We start from the raw sequence: 15,304 nt of genomic DNA on the forward strand, positions 1-15,304 counted from the left end.
TAGGGGGGGGGGAGGGGAGGGGGGTCCGGACAAGGCAGAGTCAAGAGGTGGCGGAGACAGTGACAGTGACTGAGGCAGAGGTAGTGGCGCAACCGGGGCGCGACTGTTATGTTAGGCTCAATCAGCATTGGTCCTCGTTTGGTGCTTACTCGAGATCCGACGACTCCTCGCCGGGCTCCGAGTCATCATCGTTGGACGAGCCGGCTTCGGCATCCGACTTGGGCGACGGGGCGATGGTCTCGCCGGCGCCAAACGAGCCGATGAAGAGGAAGACGAGGACTGTGGCGAGAAGGGCAAGGAACGAACTCGCCACGCAGAGGTAGAACGACCACGACGGCGCCATCTTCTTGGTGTTGCCACCGCTGTACGGCGATGGCGACTTCTCGTACTCGGCCGTATCAAAGAGGAGCGCGGCGTAGAGAATCCAGCCCAGGAGCATGCCAATGGCGTGGAGGAGAACCAGCGAGAATCCGGCGCCAGCCATCGACTTGGGCGGCAGCGGGCCGGCTTCCACAAACGCCAGATGCGCCAGCGCAAGCACGCCCACACCGAGCGATGCCACCAGCGTGTAGTATGTCACCTCGCCTGCGCGGAACTTGCGCTTGTCGGTCTGCGAGTTCTTCAGCAGCGCGTTGCTAAGCAAGTTTGTTTGCGTGGGCGAGTGTGAGTGTCACGGCGTTTCTCTCAACTTGCCCGGCAAAATTTTGCGCCGTCCCCTACACCCGCCATGCCAGCACACGGCCTCCTCAAAACAGCCGTTGGCCGCCCTCCCCGCCGCGACCGAGGCCATCATCACCCACACCATCCGCATGCACATGCTCACGAGCGCCCGACTACGCGGATGTTTCTCAACACCGACTATCCCCCTCCCCCCTCCCCCCCCCTGAACCCTCCCCCACCTGCTCTCGCTCGCGCCCGTCTGTGCTCGTACCACTGGCGAGCCGAGACGCCCGCATCGTCCTCCTGGCGGAAGCACTTGTAGGCAAGGCCTGCGCGGCCGTAAAACTTGTTCGAGCCCGAAGAAAAGTCAACGGTGACCCAGTAGGTGGTAAGGAGCGCAATGAGGCCGCAGAGGAGGCTCAGGCCCATCAAGAACGTGGCGCATCCGTGCTTCGATCGCCCAGCCATGCCGTGTAATTGGTCGAGTTGGGTCTTGAGGAACAGTGCATAAACAGACATCAACGAACAGACGACCAAACAAACCCAGACAATGATCGACACCACCATCATGATCATCGCTTCATACCCACCGATACGTGGGGGGGGGGGGGGGGGGCAGCGACTACGCCTGACTGGGTGAGGTAGACGGGGACAGGCGAGGGAAGGGATAGGTCCCTTGTTGAGTGTGTGTGTGTGTGTGAGGTATGTGGTGATAGGCGAAGCATGAGCAGGTGTGTTTAAAAAAGAAGGCAAAATGTGTGATCACCAACTGTTCGATGGCTGGCTTCACCCCATGCACCCATCACGACTCTCTTTCTCTGGCGATATCTGCAGAGAAAGAAAGAGAGAAAGAGAGATTGCGTACATGTGCATGTATGTGCATGTATGCGCTTTAGGCATCGTGCCGTAGACAGGCTCTTGCATGCATCGGATGCGAATTGTCGGTGATCTACGTACAGCTGACTCGAGTGCGGAAATGGACCTGTCAGGACTGAGCGCGGCCAAGGCGCAGCTGAGCGAGACGACGACGGTGGACAAGTCCAAGCCGGTACTGACTGAGACATGGACGCCCGAGTACCTCCGCTCGTACCAGCATGCCGTACTCGATGTCAACCTGGAGGCCTGGCTCCCGGCCGTGGTCGACTCGACCTTTGCCACCTGGCTCGCCCCGCTCACCCTTGACGACGCCGCCGCCCTTGTGGCCAACTACGAGGCCGATCATCCGGAAGAGGCTGCCGCCGGATCGGGCTCTCTGCCAGACGATGCTGCGGCGGCGGTGGCGGCAGTGGCGCGTGTCGGCGATGGCGACTGGCAGGAGGCGCTGCGGGCTCGCCTCGAGGCCGCCATCGCCGAGGGTATGGCTGCCCTGGGCGCATCGTTTGTCTTTGTCAAGACCTCATCGCGCTCGCCCAAGGACGCCGCGGCGGCTGACGGGGCCATGGCAGCAGCGTACACCGAGGCGTTGCAAGCCGAGCCGGACGCCGAGACTTTCAACGGAAAGCTCAACGCCTTGCTCCGTGCCGGCCTTGCCGTTCTCCGCGTCGACTCGCCGCCCCAGGGCGCGACGCTGCTGCTCACCTCGGAACGTATTTACCAGGACATGCTCATGGCGCTCAAGTACCCGGATCGCTTCCACGAGAACGTTGTCGTCCGCCAGTGGGTCGATCTCGACGTCGGCTTTGAGTTTCGTGGCTTTGTTGCTCGCGGCGTGCTCACCGCGCTCTCGCAGTACAACCACCTCTCGTACTTTGCCGAGCTCGCTGCCGCCGGGCCGGACATAGCCGATGTCATCCGCACGGCATTTGACAGTCCCGCCATGGCCGGTGCGCTCTCGGCTGCCGGCTTTGACGACTACGTCATCGACTTTGGCCTCGTCGCCAACCCGGCCCGGGACGATGGCTACGACGTGTGGATCATCGAGATCAACCCGTTTCTCGAGACAACCGACCCTGCCCTCATGCACTGGTCCCGTGATGCCGCTCTCCTTGCTGGCGAGCTCCCGTTTGAGTATCGCTACAACACGTCGGCGCCGGCAGGCGCCAAGGCCAATGTCTCTGCCGAGTGGTGCGCCATCATGGGCGTGTGAGTCAGCGCGAAGCCTCGCTGACGGTGACGACGACGACACCTTGGCAGGAGAGTACGGGTCGATGCTCGGGCCTGGCGCGGCGATGGGCGGTGGCTGGCAAAGCCAGCCACACGTTGGTCACCTCTCCTTCGGGCATCGCAACGAGCGCCACATCGATGCACTCTTCCACACAGAGCGGACTATGCCAGCGGCGCCTCGCACGGTCCCGCATCAAACAAGACCTTACAGCTTCCCACGGCTGGCGTGGTGGGCCGGCTTTTGTGGCCACCGTTTGCCCACGCGACCGAGATCCATTGCCCACACATGCGGCATCGGCATCCTTCCCTCCCTCAACCACCGCACCTGCGACCAGTCGAGTTGAACAGCTCCAAACCCCCCACTCGACCAGACTCCCCCCCCCCCACCCCCCACCCCCCCCTCCCCCCCACTCTCCCTCTCCCTCACCCAACGCGCGCGCGCGCGTGTGTGTGTGTGTGTGTGTGTTGCCCGTGTGTGTAGGCAGATATGCTCGCACCACTACGGAGCATACTGCGCTACCTGTGCTTCCTCTACATCCGACTCTTCCTCACCACCTACGTGGAGGAGACGGTGGAGCTGACCGACGCACGACGATGGCAGGCACCGCCTGGATCATCCCCTCCACCCGATGGCCCTCAGCCGGACACAGACACAGAGCCAGACACAACAGAACCATACAAGGATCAAGATGCAGATACTCTGCTGTCACCGCCATCAACAGCGCCGCAACCCTCCACCCGCCTCTCCCTCCCGACTTGGCCATCGTCCGTCTCACCCGACGACCATGCCGCCGACGACGACGACGCCATCATCCACCCTTCAGCCTCCCGGCTCACGCCGTCATCGCTCTCAGGATACTTGCTCAACGCACTGCCGGCCTCCATACACACCCCGAATCGGACTCCAACCCGGACGCCGTCCATCGTCCGCAGACTTCCGGCCGCCCCGCTCGCCGCGCCCGTCGTCACCCCGACAAGTTCGGGCTGCCTCTATCTCGTTTGGTCCGCCTCACCCGAGGCTGACGAGGCCAACGAGCCGGACGAGCTGCATGCTGTCGATCCGCTCGTTGTCCTCACCCACCTCCCGCGTGTTGTCCACACCTCGGTCTTCCTTGCCCCAACTTTTGCCGCCACCGCCACCCCGTTCATCCGCTGGGTCCTCGCCGGCGCATCGGTCGTCACAGCCGATCCGACGACATCGCCGCTTCGCCACATCGCCTCGGCCATTGTCGCCCGCCTCGCCGCCGGCGACGACGTCGTCCTCGGCTCGCTCGGCCTCGAGCAAGCCACACACCGCGAGCTTCTCACCCACGTCCTAACCCTCACTGCCAACGAGTCCCTCACGCCTGCCATCGTCCCGGTCACCTGCCTCCATGTCCGCACCTCGGCCACTCGCCGCCGCATATTCTTGGTCTTTGCCGAGCTCATTGCGCCCGAGCCCGAACTTGCTGCGTCTGACCTCGCCGCTGCGCTCTGCGCCATGTACATCCCGTCCACTTCCGGTGCCTCCTCGTCGGTCCTCGGCCTCACCCGCGATCACCTCTCGCTCTGCCAAGCCACGCTCAAGCTCTTGCCCGACCTCGCCCGCGGCGCCGGGTCCGGCGGCACCGCGCCCTGGTGCTACACCCTCCGTCGCTTCACGCACGGCCAGCGCGCCGCCATCATTCGCAAGGTCGGCGCCCTCCTCGTCTCTCGCTCTTCGACACCCCACGTCACTGCCTTTGAGTCGTCCACCCTCACCTACCTTGCCGAGCTCGACGGCATGGGTGTCCGCGACGCCGAGGTCTCGCGCCAGCTCACCGGCCCGGCTCTTGTCGTCCGCCTCGTCAAGGCCCTGGCCGTCTCGCTCGTCCTCGCTCCGCTCTCCATCGCCGGCGTCGCCTCGCTCCTCCCGGTCTCCGCCGCCGTCTCGCTCGCCGCTCGCCTCACCTCGCACGACGCCGCCGCACCTCGCCTCCGCCACTCCATTCACGTCTTTTCGCTCTGGCACCTCCTCTACTCGCTCGCCACATGGTACCTTCTCGGCTGGTCTGCCCTCGCCGCCTCGCTCCTCGTCCTCCCGTTTGTCGGCTACCTCTTCACCCTCTCCACCCACGCCGTTCTCCAGCTCGCCGCCGCTGTCTCGTCCGTCGGTCTCATGCTCCGATCCGGCTCGGCTTCCGCCGGCATTGTCAAGCTCCGCACCCTCCGCGCGGCCGCTCTCGCCGCGCTCACAGACATGCTTGTTGCCGCTCCGTCGAGGCTCCCGGCCCTCGTCCGTGCTCCCGCCGCCGCCTCGGGCTACCGCATCAACCCCATGCACATGCTCGCCCACACCGTCCCGCCGCTCGCCCCACTCCCGCCGCTCGCCAACCGCTTCTACTCGCACGGATCCTTCATGGGCGCCGCACCCGCCCTCCTCGCCTCGCCGCCCTGGGCCGCCGTTCTCGAGGCCCTCATGCCCGATGTTTTTGCCGACGTCGTTGCCGCTGTCTCATCCCGCGGCGCCACTCGCTCTGCCTCTGTTTCTGGAGTCGTTATGGCTATGCTCGAGAACAACCCGGTCCTCGCCGCCTTTGGCGCTTCCGCCGACCCAGAGTGGGTCGCCCCGGTCTTTGAGTGGGACGTCTTCATCGACCCGGCCCTCTTTGCGCCCGACTCGCCGCCGCTCCCGCCGCAACGCATCCTCCACTCGCTTGTCATCGCCCACGGCGCCGCCTCACACCTTGTTGCCGAGCACTTTGGCTTCACCTCGTACGCCTCGGTCGCCTCCACACGCAAGACCGCCGCCGGAGGCGTTGCCGCAGCTGACTGGCTTGATCTCATGCGCCGCGCCCTTGACCTCGCTCCGCTCGCTGCTGCTGCTGCCACCGCCCCGGGCGATCTCGCCGCCGCAGACCTCGCCGCCGCCCTCGCCACCGTTGCCGCAGAGCCTCGCGTCCCTGGCGACGCCACTTTTCTCAAAGTCACCCCTCCGCGGCTCGTCGTCCCTGCCATTCGCGCCGCCCTTGGCGACGCCCCGCTTGCCCTTGTCCTCGACGTCAAGTCCTTCACTGCCCCGCCAGATGTCCTCCAGCTGGTCGTCGACGCCTGCATCGACGTCGGCATTGACATTGCCGGCGTCGGCTCATTCCGCGCTCCGCAGATCTCTTCCCTCACCTCGACCACGCCGCTCTACTTTTTCCACTTTGCCGGTGATCTGCAGGCCGCCGCCGCTTCGCTCCCTCGCTCCGCCTCGGTCCTCTTCAACGTCGGCTCGCTCATCGAATACTCGCGCCTCCCATCCTCCTCCTCGTCCAAGCTGGCCTCGTACTCGCTCAACGACAAGGCGCTCGACCAGCTTGCAGACCTCAAGCAGGCCTACGCCCTCCACATTGGCCTCTACACTCAAGAATCCGATCTCGACTTTGCCGCCGCCCGCATCATCTTTGAGCTGGCAGACGCCCGTCCGGACCTCTTCGACCTCGGCCTTGCATGGGGCGGCCTCGCCGCCGCCGCCGCTGCTGACATCCTTCCCTCCTTTGTCAAGGGCACCATTGGAACCATGACCCAGGGCGTTGTCGGCAAGGGCTGGTCCACAAACACCCCAGACGCCCAGATCGTCGCTCTCCAAGCCCAGCACGCCGCCCTCGCCGATCGCGTGTCCAAGCTCGAAGCCGACCTCGCTGCCGTCCTCGCCACCACCCGCTCCTGCCCCACATGCTGCCCCACGGCTGCGTCCTGACCACTGCGCCCTGCTTTACCGTTCCAGCGACAGCGCCGTGTGAGGAAAGAACGAAGGGTCTCGCCGCTCGAGCTTGGCCAGAACGTACCCTTCACGTCCGGTCAGTTCCAGAAAGTCCTTGCCGCGCAAGTGCTCAAACAGCGCCACGTACGCCCACATCGAGTGCTCGCGCTTGACATGGTACACAAATCCGGGCCCATCGCGCGTCAGGTCGTCGCGCGAGAGTCCGCACACAAAGCACTTGTTCTGGATGTCGTGCTCCACTGCATGCTTCCGCGTCCGCAGCGCTGCAAACGTGTCCACAATGATGGCGAGGAGGAGGTTGAGGAAGAGGACCACAAACACAAAGTAGTACGAGAGATCATACGCCACTCGCCCATACGAGTGCATGCGGTCCGGCGTGTACGGATGCAGCACCATCTGGTCGCCGATGCCTCCCGACGAACGAAGCCCGAGATTCGTCACCGTCACAATGCACTCAAGCAGCGAGGTGCAGTACGAGCTCCCGGCAATGTCAAAGTCGCTACGGAAGAGCACAAAGCCGGCAAGCGCGTACATGTACATCCACACAAGGCCGAGCACCACAGTCAGTCCGATCGCTTTGGCGTTCACCATGATTGCCAGCGTCACAGACCGCAGCGTCTCGCTCCGCGTCACAATGTCCAACAAGTGGTACGAGAAGAACGCAGGATGGATCACGTTGCCAAACACCGCAAACGCCACATACAGCAAGTGGAAGCAAAAGAACGGCTGCCGACACAGATACACCGCAGAACGCACACCCTTCACCGCCGCAGACGCAGGCATCGCCCGCGACCGCCAATATCGTCGCAGCACAAGCGGCGCTTGGGAGACAAGATAGATGAGAACCACGAGCCCAGACGTAGCCGTCTGCACCCCGCCAAACATCGTGACGCAGATTCGGATAGACTCGCTTCGCCACGTATTGTCGCGCGATCTCGACTGGAGCCCAACAAGCAGCAGCGCGTTGATCACCACGGCAAGGAGGAGCGACGTGTTCCGCAGCGCCTGCTCGTGCCGCCCCACATACCGCCAGAACACAAACGGCTCCAGCCGCGACCGATGGTGCATCTCGTCGAGCAAGTCCTCGGCGCGGTCTAGAAAGTCGCGCAGCCGCGTGTCGTCGCGCGCCACGTCCCACACAAGCCGCCGCCGCGACCGCTTGTTCAGCAACCGCGCCGCCGAAGGAACCTTGAAGTACATCCGCTCCACGCCCGCATCCCCATGGGCGATCTCCACAGATGACACCTGCCGCTCAAAGAACGCTCCCACGCCGTCATCAAGCTCCGCAAACAGCGCCTGTAGCTCTGGCGCGTCAGGTGCCTTGTCGTGGAGGCTGCGGAGGAGGATGTAGCATGCTACTGCCTCTTCAAACTGCGCGTCCGCCGTCGCCGCCGCCGCCGCCGCCGCTGCTGCGGCTGCGCTGCTGGTCACACTCTGCGAGGTATCGCTCTCCGCCTCGCACCGCCCGCCACCTCCAATCCCGCCCCGGCGGAATGCCGCGCGCGCCTCCTGCTGCCGCGCCTCCCATGGCACCGCCTCGCCCGTCACGTCGCGCTCCGTTCGACCTCGCTCGCGCACGCCGTCGCGCTTTCCCTGCTCACCGGCGGCTGCCTCCAGAATCTGCTGCAGTACATTGACGTTGAGCTTGGAGAGCACGACGCCGTGAACTGGAGGCTCGTCGCAACCAGGCTCAAACCGCCTGGCCCGGCTTGTCGATGATCCCTCCACAATCGCTGCCACAGCCGTCAGCGCTGTCTTGCGCAACCGATACACATCGGCCTTGGCGCAGCCGTCCAGCTTGGAGCTCAGCAGCGAGTTGACTACCTCGATCACCGACGAGTCGGCAAGCACTCGCTGGTTCGCTGGGTTCGGCCCCTGGCAGAGCTCGGCAAGGGTGGCAAACGCTTGGGTTGCCACGTGGATTGTCGCCGCGCTCACTGATGAAGCCAGCAGCGAGACATACCGCGCGAGTGCCGCAACAACGTTGAACGACCGCACCACGTCGACCTGCTCTCGCAAGTACTCTTGGAACTCGTGGTGATGGTTTTCACACAGTGCCTGGAGAAGGAGCAGGACCGTAAAGACATGGCCCTCCTCGCCATGCACGTCCTGCCGCTTGTCGCGCGACATGATGACTCGCCCACCTTGCCCCGGTTGCTCCTCCAACAAGGACAGCCCACGCCGAAAGTTGAACCGCTGCAGCACCTCGGCCTGCAACAGCCGCGGGTTCTGCACAAGAAGCGCAGCCTTGTCCTCGATCTCGAACCCGGCCTTGACCAGAAGCTGCTCTAGCCGCCGGAGCAGTGGCACTTGGAACCGGTACACCGCATTGAGGGGGTGCACCTCGCGCGCGCGGGTGTTCCCGCGCCGCACAAGCCGCTCAAACATCAACTGCTTGTCATGGAGCATCTCGTTGCGCTGCTTGAGAAACGCCTGCTCCGACGCCAGCCCAGATTCAACGCTCATCGTATCCGACTCGCTCTCGTTCCAACCGTCGCTTCCGTCGCTCCTCGCCTCGCTCCCGGCGTACAGCTCGTTGGCGAGGTCAGCGCCGGTGTCGAGCAAATCAATCGAAGCCGCCGAGAGCCCGTCCGACTCGCACGACCCGCGACGGCCGCGCTGGAACTTAACTTCAGCCTCAAGATCGAGCACCGACGTAGCCCCCAGATGGCCGAGAAGATTGGCCGGCCGAGTCACCGCCGCGTACAACGTCGCTTGCACGTCCATGTTTCCACCGGCGAGCAGCGCGTGAAGTACCGCGAGGCCGGGGAGGACCAGCGAGCCTTGGCTCGAGACCACAAACTGCACCACCTTGCTTGTCAGCCCCAGCGAGTCGAGTCGCGCCTGCTCGGCTCGCAGCCGCTCTCGCGACAGCAAATGACTCTCAGTTGGCGATCGCAGCGCAGGGTCGTCGCCGCCCGACGCAACTGTCATCGTCAGCGCCAGCGTCGGTGCAAGTCCGGCAACCAGCGAGTCTGCCACTTTGGTCGAGGCGGACCCGCGATCCTCGCGCGCAGCCCATGTGAGGATATCGAGACAGAGCTGCGCAAAGTGGACCCCGTGCACACTGTTCCCGGCCTCCGCAAACAGCTCCGTGTGCGAAATGAGGTTCGACAGCGCTCCGTCGCGCTCACGCGCTCGCATCTCAAACACCAGCTTGGTCCACCCTTGACTCGACCCAGTGTACTCGTCTTTGTAGCTCCGCACAAACCGCCGCAACCCATGTGCCACCATCTTGGTGATCGCCTTCCACGGCGCGAGCGCATCGCCGCCTCCGCCCAGATCGCCCATCAGCGCCTCAAGCTCCATTCCCTGCGACGCCTCCGAGTGCTCGATCGACTCCGAGTCGGTCGAAAAGGTGAGGATCGAGTGCGCGTCAAATGATGAGGCCGACGACGACGATGATGACGACGAGACCGCTGACGACGACGAGAGCAGACCCTCAAAGTCGCCGTCGCGCCCGCGTACCCGCGCGGACTGAGGGCTCACCATGCCCATCATCTTCACGTCAGCCGCCACTCGCATCGGCTTTGGGCCGCCGTGATGCGATGGCGTCGACCCGGCCGCCGTCCACGCCAGAACCTGCGCAGCCACTCCCCGTGGCATGACCTGCGCGTAGTGCTGCCGCATGGCAAAGAGTGTCGACGCCACCGCGTGCACACGCCCCAGCAGCGTCAGATGCGGCCGCGACGCCGTCACGGCTGAGCGGATCATACCCGCAGGCAGCTCGCCGCTCCGGAGCGCCGGATAAAATGCCTTAGCCTTTTCCAACCAGAAGATAAACAATTTGACAAGCGCGAGTGCTGCGCTGTTGCCCAATCGTGCGCTCTCGGCGTGCGAGACCAGCACCGGGGCCTGATCCGAGTCGTGAAAGACGACGCGCAGAAAGGCGAGCACGTCCTGGAACACTAACTGGGAGACAACGTCTTCCACCACCGATGGCGCGTGCGGTCCGTGAGTGTGAACGTGGACATGCGACGAGACAGAGCCTACGTCGCGCGCCCGTGCCCCGTCGGCCTCAAAAAACCGCGTCAGCAAACTCGACGCGGTCCCGTGCGCGTCCAGCATCCCGATAGCCTCGCCCACCACCCGTGTCAGTTCGCTTGGAAAGCGCAGAGCCACGTGGCTCATGTCGTTGTCGACGTAAACCTCACGGAGAAAGTGGAGGTAGGCGCCGCGGACGCGGGCTTGCAACTCTAGTGATCCATACGCGGCCAGCACCCGCGAGACCACAGTCTCGAGTGGGATCATCATCTGGCATTTGACCTCGGCCAGCCGGTTGGTGTTGGCGCACGAGCCGAGGAGTCGCATCAGCTCGAGGTGGTACAGCAGTCTGTCGCCTGACTTGCGGCTTGTCCGAGAAGCGTGTTCCTCAAGAGCGGCAGGCCAGGCATTGTCATCAAGCAAGAGGACAAGAACGGTGGCGTTCGACGGGTGCTGCAGGAGCGCGAGAACTCGATTCTGCGTCCGCGTAATGGTGTGGTTCATCGCGCAGAGCACACACGCCAGGAACCGCAGGTAGTGCCTGTGCAGACCGGTGGTTTTGATTTGGTCCAGCGCGTGCTGGAGGACCCGTGTGGGAATGCGGGCACATAGTCCATAGTTGCCCGAATACAGCGCCGCGAGCGTGAGAGTCGCACCCACCTCCCATCGCGAAGCCGTGACAAGCGCGTCCACGTACGGTACCACCGCAGCTTGGTGGTCCGGCGACCGGCGCACAAACGCCTCGAGGAACCGAAAGATGAGCCGGAGCACATGGCGAACCGCCCCGTTGTGCTCACTCTTCCTGCTCGCTGTCGCCATCCACGCCTCTCCCACCCGCTGTGTAAACGTGATCAGCGCAGTGTGGCAGCCGAGGTCAAGCAGGATGTCGCGGTGGCCAGTCTCGCAGAACGCGAGTGCGTCGCGGAGCATGGGAATGACTTCGGTTTCGAGTCGATCCACCGCCTCAGGGAGTACGACTGGGACCGTCTCCAATGCTGCCAGTCCTACCGCGAGCCGCTGATACTGCGCAATGGCCAGTGGGTTGACAAGGACCTTGACCGACGCAAGGAGCTCCAACAGCTGTTCGGCCTTGGTAAAATGGGCACATATGAGGCCAAAGGTGGCAACCAGCGGCTCTCCTGACGCCCGCGCCGCAAGCTGGAGCAGGCCGCCGGCAAGATCGTCGTCAATGAGGACAGCCGCAAGTGATGATGGCGCCACCGCAGCCGAAGCCCGCAGGTGCGGCTTCCATCCCGGTGGCCGCAACTTTTGCGGCAGCAGCTCCTCCACTAGCTCGTGGACCGCTGTGGCTTTCAGCGACTGCTCCCGAATGAGATGCATGGCAGCCCGGACCTGTGCGGTGGTCATCGGCGACGTCTGGTGCGCAACCGCAAGTCCATGGCTCAGCGATGTTGCCGACGTAGCCAGCAAGTCGCTCACGCTTTGACGCGAGAGGAGCGTGGGCAATGGCGACGGCGCTGGCGACAGATCCCGACTAGCGCCTGCGTTGCTCGCCACAGCCGCGCATGCAGCGTCATTGTCGAGCACAGTCTGCATGCGAGTGTAGAATAGCTCCAGCAGCGACGTGGCCAAGTCGTTGAGCTGGATCGCCTCCAGCTGCTCGATGGCCTGCACTACCATGAGCTTGCAGGCCTCGAGCTGCCGCCGGAGCGCGTGGCCAAGAATGCTGGGCAGGACAGCGCTCGATGGGCGGTCGGCAAAGAGCGAAACACGGAGTGAGAGCTGGTGCATGAGCCCGAGGAATGGGTGCAGCGCGTCGATCGAAGCGGGCGAGAACGGCGTGTACATGCCGAGCTCAATGAGCCGCGTCACCGCCCGAAGGACAGGTTGCAACAGTGAGAGTGGAAAGTGGGCGAGCTCGACTTCCGCCAGTCGCTGCAGCTCGCTGTCGACAAGCCTTGCCAGCCGCTCAAGATGCGGGTTGGCTTCAATGGCCGCCTCGCGCGGCGGGACTGGCGACAGCGCCGCATGCAGCTCCGGCTCACAGAACAGCGGCCAGATGCGAACACGCTGCAGGTGCCGGATCGTCAGCGGGCAGCTCTCACGCTCGATCCAGAGCGAGGTAGCGAGCGCAAAGAGCGCGCCGCGGATCGACGGCTGGGTTCCGGGTGCCTGAAGCATTTCGACCATTGTCTGCGGCTGGATGCGAAGCGCCGCTGCCGTGGCATCCGCAATGGCGTCGTTGCGACCGGACGCCATGCTTGCGAGTAGTAATAGCGCCTCGCGGGTATAGGCCTGTGCAAAGAGCGCGGTGCCCGGAATCGGCTCAGTCTCTGGCTCGGCAATAGCCATCGAGTACGATGCCGGCTCCTGTCGACCTGTGTCGCCCTCATGGACTGAGGCTACCAGCACAAACGGCGCTGTGGCAGAGTCGAGACGGATGGCTGGTAGCAGGTGCGGCGCCGCGTCAAGAAGAGCAGTCGCAATGAGCGACTGGTTGCGCGGAAGCGGCTTGCCGTCGAGCGTGCAGAGGACGGCAAGGAGCCGGAGGAGCGGAAGGTGCGGCGAAGCAGAAAGTGAAGCAACCACAGACTCGACAAACCGCGGCTCGACGCGCTTCAGCAGCAGTCTGTTGTCCTTGTACATAGCGATGAGGAGGCCGGCGGCGCCAAAGCCGTGCCCAATGTGGGTGACAAAGAACTGGGTGTGTGCTGCGAGCCGGAGCGACGCAAACGGGTTGAGCCGGACGGCGGTGGCCAGGAGCGCGTATCCGGTCGCAAGTGCCTCGCCAAGGTGGGCAAGTCGTGGGTGTGCCAGATCGCTAGGTACAAACCGACACGGGCCGCGCGGACGAGAGCTGGCGGCTTCGACCACGTCGCTTAGATGCCATGGAGCCGGAGGGTCTATGGCTGGTGGGGTTGCAAGCGGCGCGGGAGGCGGCGAGTTGTCGTCGTCAGATCCCGTGACATACGCCGAGTCTGTGGTCGTCACCGACGACACGCTCCCCTCACTCCAGTCCAAAGTGGTCTCCGGGGCTGGGCGCGATAGCGGGTGCCAAAGGTGCGGCGTCGACGACAGCGGTGATAGCGTCCGTAGCGACTCGCTTATCTGTGCCACAGCAGCGAGGCGCTTGTTGATCCGCTTGAGAAACTTGCGTGCAGCATTTTGCGCTGTCGCCGACGTTGTCATGTCAAAGGGAGTGACGAGGGTGGCAACCACGAGGTCGAGGATGCCAAACTCGCGGAGAAAGCGCTGGACGCGCTCGCCGTGAAATGCACGCGCTGGGTGCGGATGGGTGGCGAGCGCAGCCATCGAGGTGAGCTTGCGCATAACAGCCAGGACAGGACCTAGCTGTGCGAGCGATGGTGGCAGCGGGAGGGACCAGAGCTCCAGGTAGGCGCGAAGCGTGGCGCTGGCGCCGGCAAGGTAGTGAAGCAGATGCTCAGCAGCATGGGTCGGCCGTGAGAGCGAGAAAGCGTTGTCGACTCGATCCGTAACTGAGTCGAGCGCGCGTGTGCCCATGACCAACCGGGTCTTGCGGGGCAGATCATGATGTGCCTCAATGGCAGCATGCAGAGTGTGGGGGAGTGAGTGCGAGGCGTCGTCGTCGGTCACAAGAACGAGCCGGCGAGTGGCAGCGTGAATGAGCCGAACGTGATGCGAGAGGAGGACAGTGGTGGTGATGGTATCGTCAGACGAAAAAGCTGTGGTACGATCCGCGTCGACCACGTCGAGAATAAATAGCGTGTCCTGCGACGTGAGGCCGGTGCCCGGCGGCGCCAGGGCCAACTCGCCACTGCCAGTCACCGTGAGGTAGGCGAGGGTGCGGACGTGGCGGAGCCTGTAGCGCGGGGCGAGCAGAGCAGATCGGGAGTGGCGTCGCCGACAAAGGTGACGACTGGCCCACCGCACGTCCGGTCGGCGTGCTCGACGAGAAAGACCGAGTTGGCCGACGCGAGCGTGTGCTTGGACTCTTCCTCGCGGTCGCGCGAGTGAATGTGGAGGACAACAGCCTCGACATCCGCCCCGTCTTCGTCGGTTCGTGTCCACTCGTATGCAAGGTAGCCGTCGTCCTCGATGGCAAAGAGACGGACCATGGCTCCACCCTGCAGCGGCGGCGAGTCACCGGCCGCCGCCGCCGCCTCACGCGCTGCGTACGACGAGTACAGATGCGGCCGCCAGAGCGAGGCCTGGGAGCCAGCGGTGACCTCGAACGAGTTATCCGCAAACGGGGCGCGAGATACGTGAAGCGAGACATTCCACTTGGTCGAGACAAGCGCAAAGGCCTCGCCATATCGCACAGGCCCGCCATTCTGGCGGAGCTTGTATCGAGGTACGAGCGTCCACCACGCGCCGTCCGATCCAGGGTCGAGCGCGACTGAGAGGCAGTCCGGCTCGAGAACGCCGGCCTCCGACTCGCACACGGTGAGCATGCGATGCGAGACCACGTGCTGAAGCTGGATGGTCTGACCGTAGGTCACCCTCGAGCCCGATCGCTGCGTCTGCAGCTCTGCTCCGGCTGCCGGCGATGTACTTCCACCTGAGTACTGCTGCATGACCGAGACTTTGAACAGAGCCTTTGGCGAAAAGGTAGCGTGTGAGTACGGCTTGTCCGAGACATGCACCGATGCGTCCGAGACGTGCAGTCCGTAGGCAAAGCCTCGCCGTATCCTCTCCCCACTGCGTGTCGTCTCCTCGAATCTGAGCACCAGCTCATCGCCGATGCACACAAACATGTCCGACGCCTCGCTCCTCGTCGACGCCTCCATGTCGAGCCACTGCGTATGTGGGAGAGGTTGGTAGAGGACGACGGCGTGTTAAGTGTTGGCCGTACAAGGGGGGTGTCTGAGCTCCAGCACTCTACTGGAG

At 64.1% G+C, this 15,304-nt stretch overlaps 4 protein-coding genes across 4 annotated transcripts; 2 read left to right on the plus strand and 2 right to left on the minus strand.

Moving 5' to 3' along the window:
• Positions 1–88: 88 nt before the first annotated feature.
• AMSG_04831 (uncharacterized protein) lies at positions 89–1,145 on the minus strand. The gene is made up of 2 exons (XM_013903045.1): positions 932–1,145; positions 89–635 (listed from the first exon to the last, which is right to left on the minus strand). The coding sequence occupies exons 1-2, from the start codon at positions 1,126–1,128 to the stop codon at positions 146–148; spliced, it is 687 nt and encodes a 228-aa protein (XP_013758499.1). The 5' UTR covers positions 1,129–1,145; the 3' UTR covers positions 89–145.
• A 480-nt stretch (positions 1,146–1,625) lies between these two features.
• AMSG_04832 (uncharacterized protein) lies at positions 1,626–2,965 on the plus strand. The gene has a single exon (XM_013903046.1). It carries the CDS (start codon positions 1,637–1,639, stop codon positions 2,744–2,746), a length of 1,110 nt encoding a protein of 369 aa, XP_013758500.1. The 5' UTR covers positions 1,626–1,636; the 3' UTR covers positions 2,747–2,965.
• Positions 2,966–3,208: 243 nt separating this feature from the next.
• AMSG_04833 (uncharacterized protein) lies at positions 3,209–6,898 on the plus strand. Its single transcript, XM_013903047.1, has one exon. The coding sequence runs from the start codon at positions 3,251–3,253 to the stop codon at positions 6,464–6,466; it is 3,216 nt and encodes a 1,071-aa protein (XP_013758501.1). The 5' UTR covers positions 3,209–3,250; the 3' UTR covers positions 6,467–6,898.
• Positions 6,469–15,204, minus strand: AMSG_04834 (inositol 1,4,5-trisphosphate receptor type 3; the record flags this gene model as incomplete). The annotated part of the gene is made up of 2 exons (XM_013903048.1): positions 6,469–14,231; positions 14,267–15,204. The coding sequence occupies 2 exons, from the start codon at positions 15,202–15,204 to the stop codon at positions 6,482–6,484; spliced, it is 8,688 nt and encodes a 2,895-aa protein (XP_013758502.1). The 3' UTR covers positions 6,469–6,481.
• Positions 15,205–15,304: the final 100 nt, after the last annotated feature.

This window comes from Thecamonas trahens (genome assembly GCF_000142905.1).
Source record: "Thecamonas trahens ATCC 50062 unplaced genomic scaffold supercont1.19, whole genome shotgun sequence".
Taxonomy (NCBI): Eukaryota; order Apusomonadida; family Apusomonadidae; genus Thecamonas; species Thecamonas trahens.

Coding starts and splice junctions, on each gene's coding strand:
- AMSG_04831 (XM_013903045.1), bottom strand. CDS start 1,128: ATGGCTGGGCGATCGAAGCACGGATGCGCCACGTTCTTGATGGGCCTG. Junction 636..931: donor GGCGTCTCGGCTCGCCAGTG/GTACGAGCACAG, acceptor AAACTTGCTTAG/CAACGCGCTGCTGAAGAACT.
- AMSG_04832 (XM_013903046.1), top strand. CDS start 1,637: ATGGACCTGTCAGGACTGAGCGCGGCCAAGGCGCAGCTGAGCGAGACG.
- AMSG_04833 (XM_013903047.1), top strand. CDS start 3,251: ATGCTCGCACCACTACGGAGCATACTGCGCTACCTGTGCTTCCTCTAC.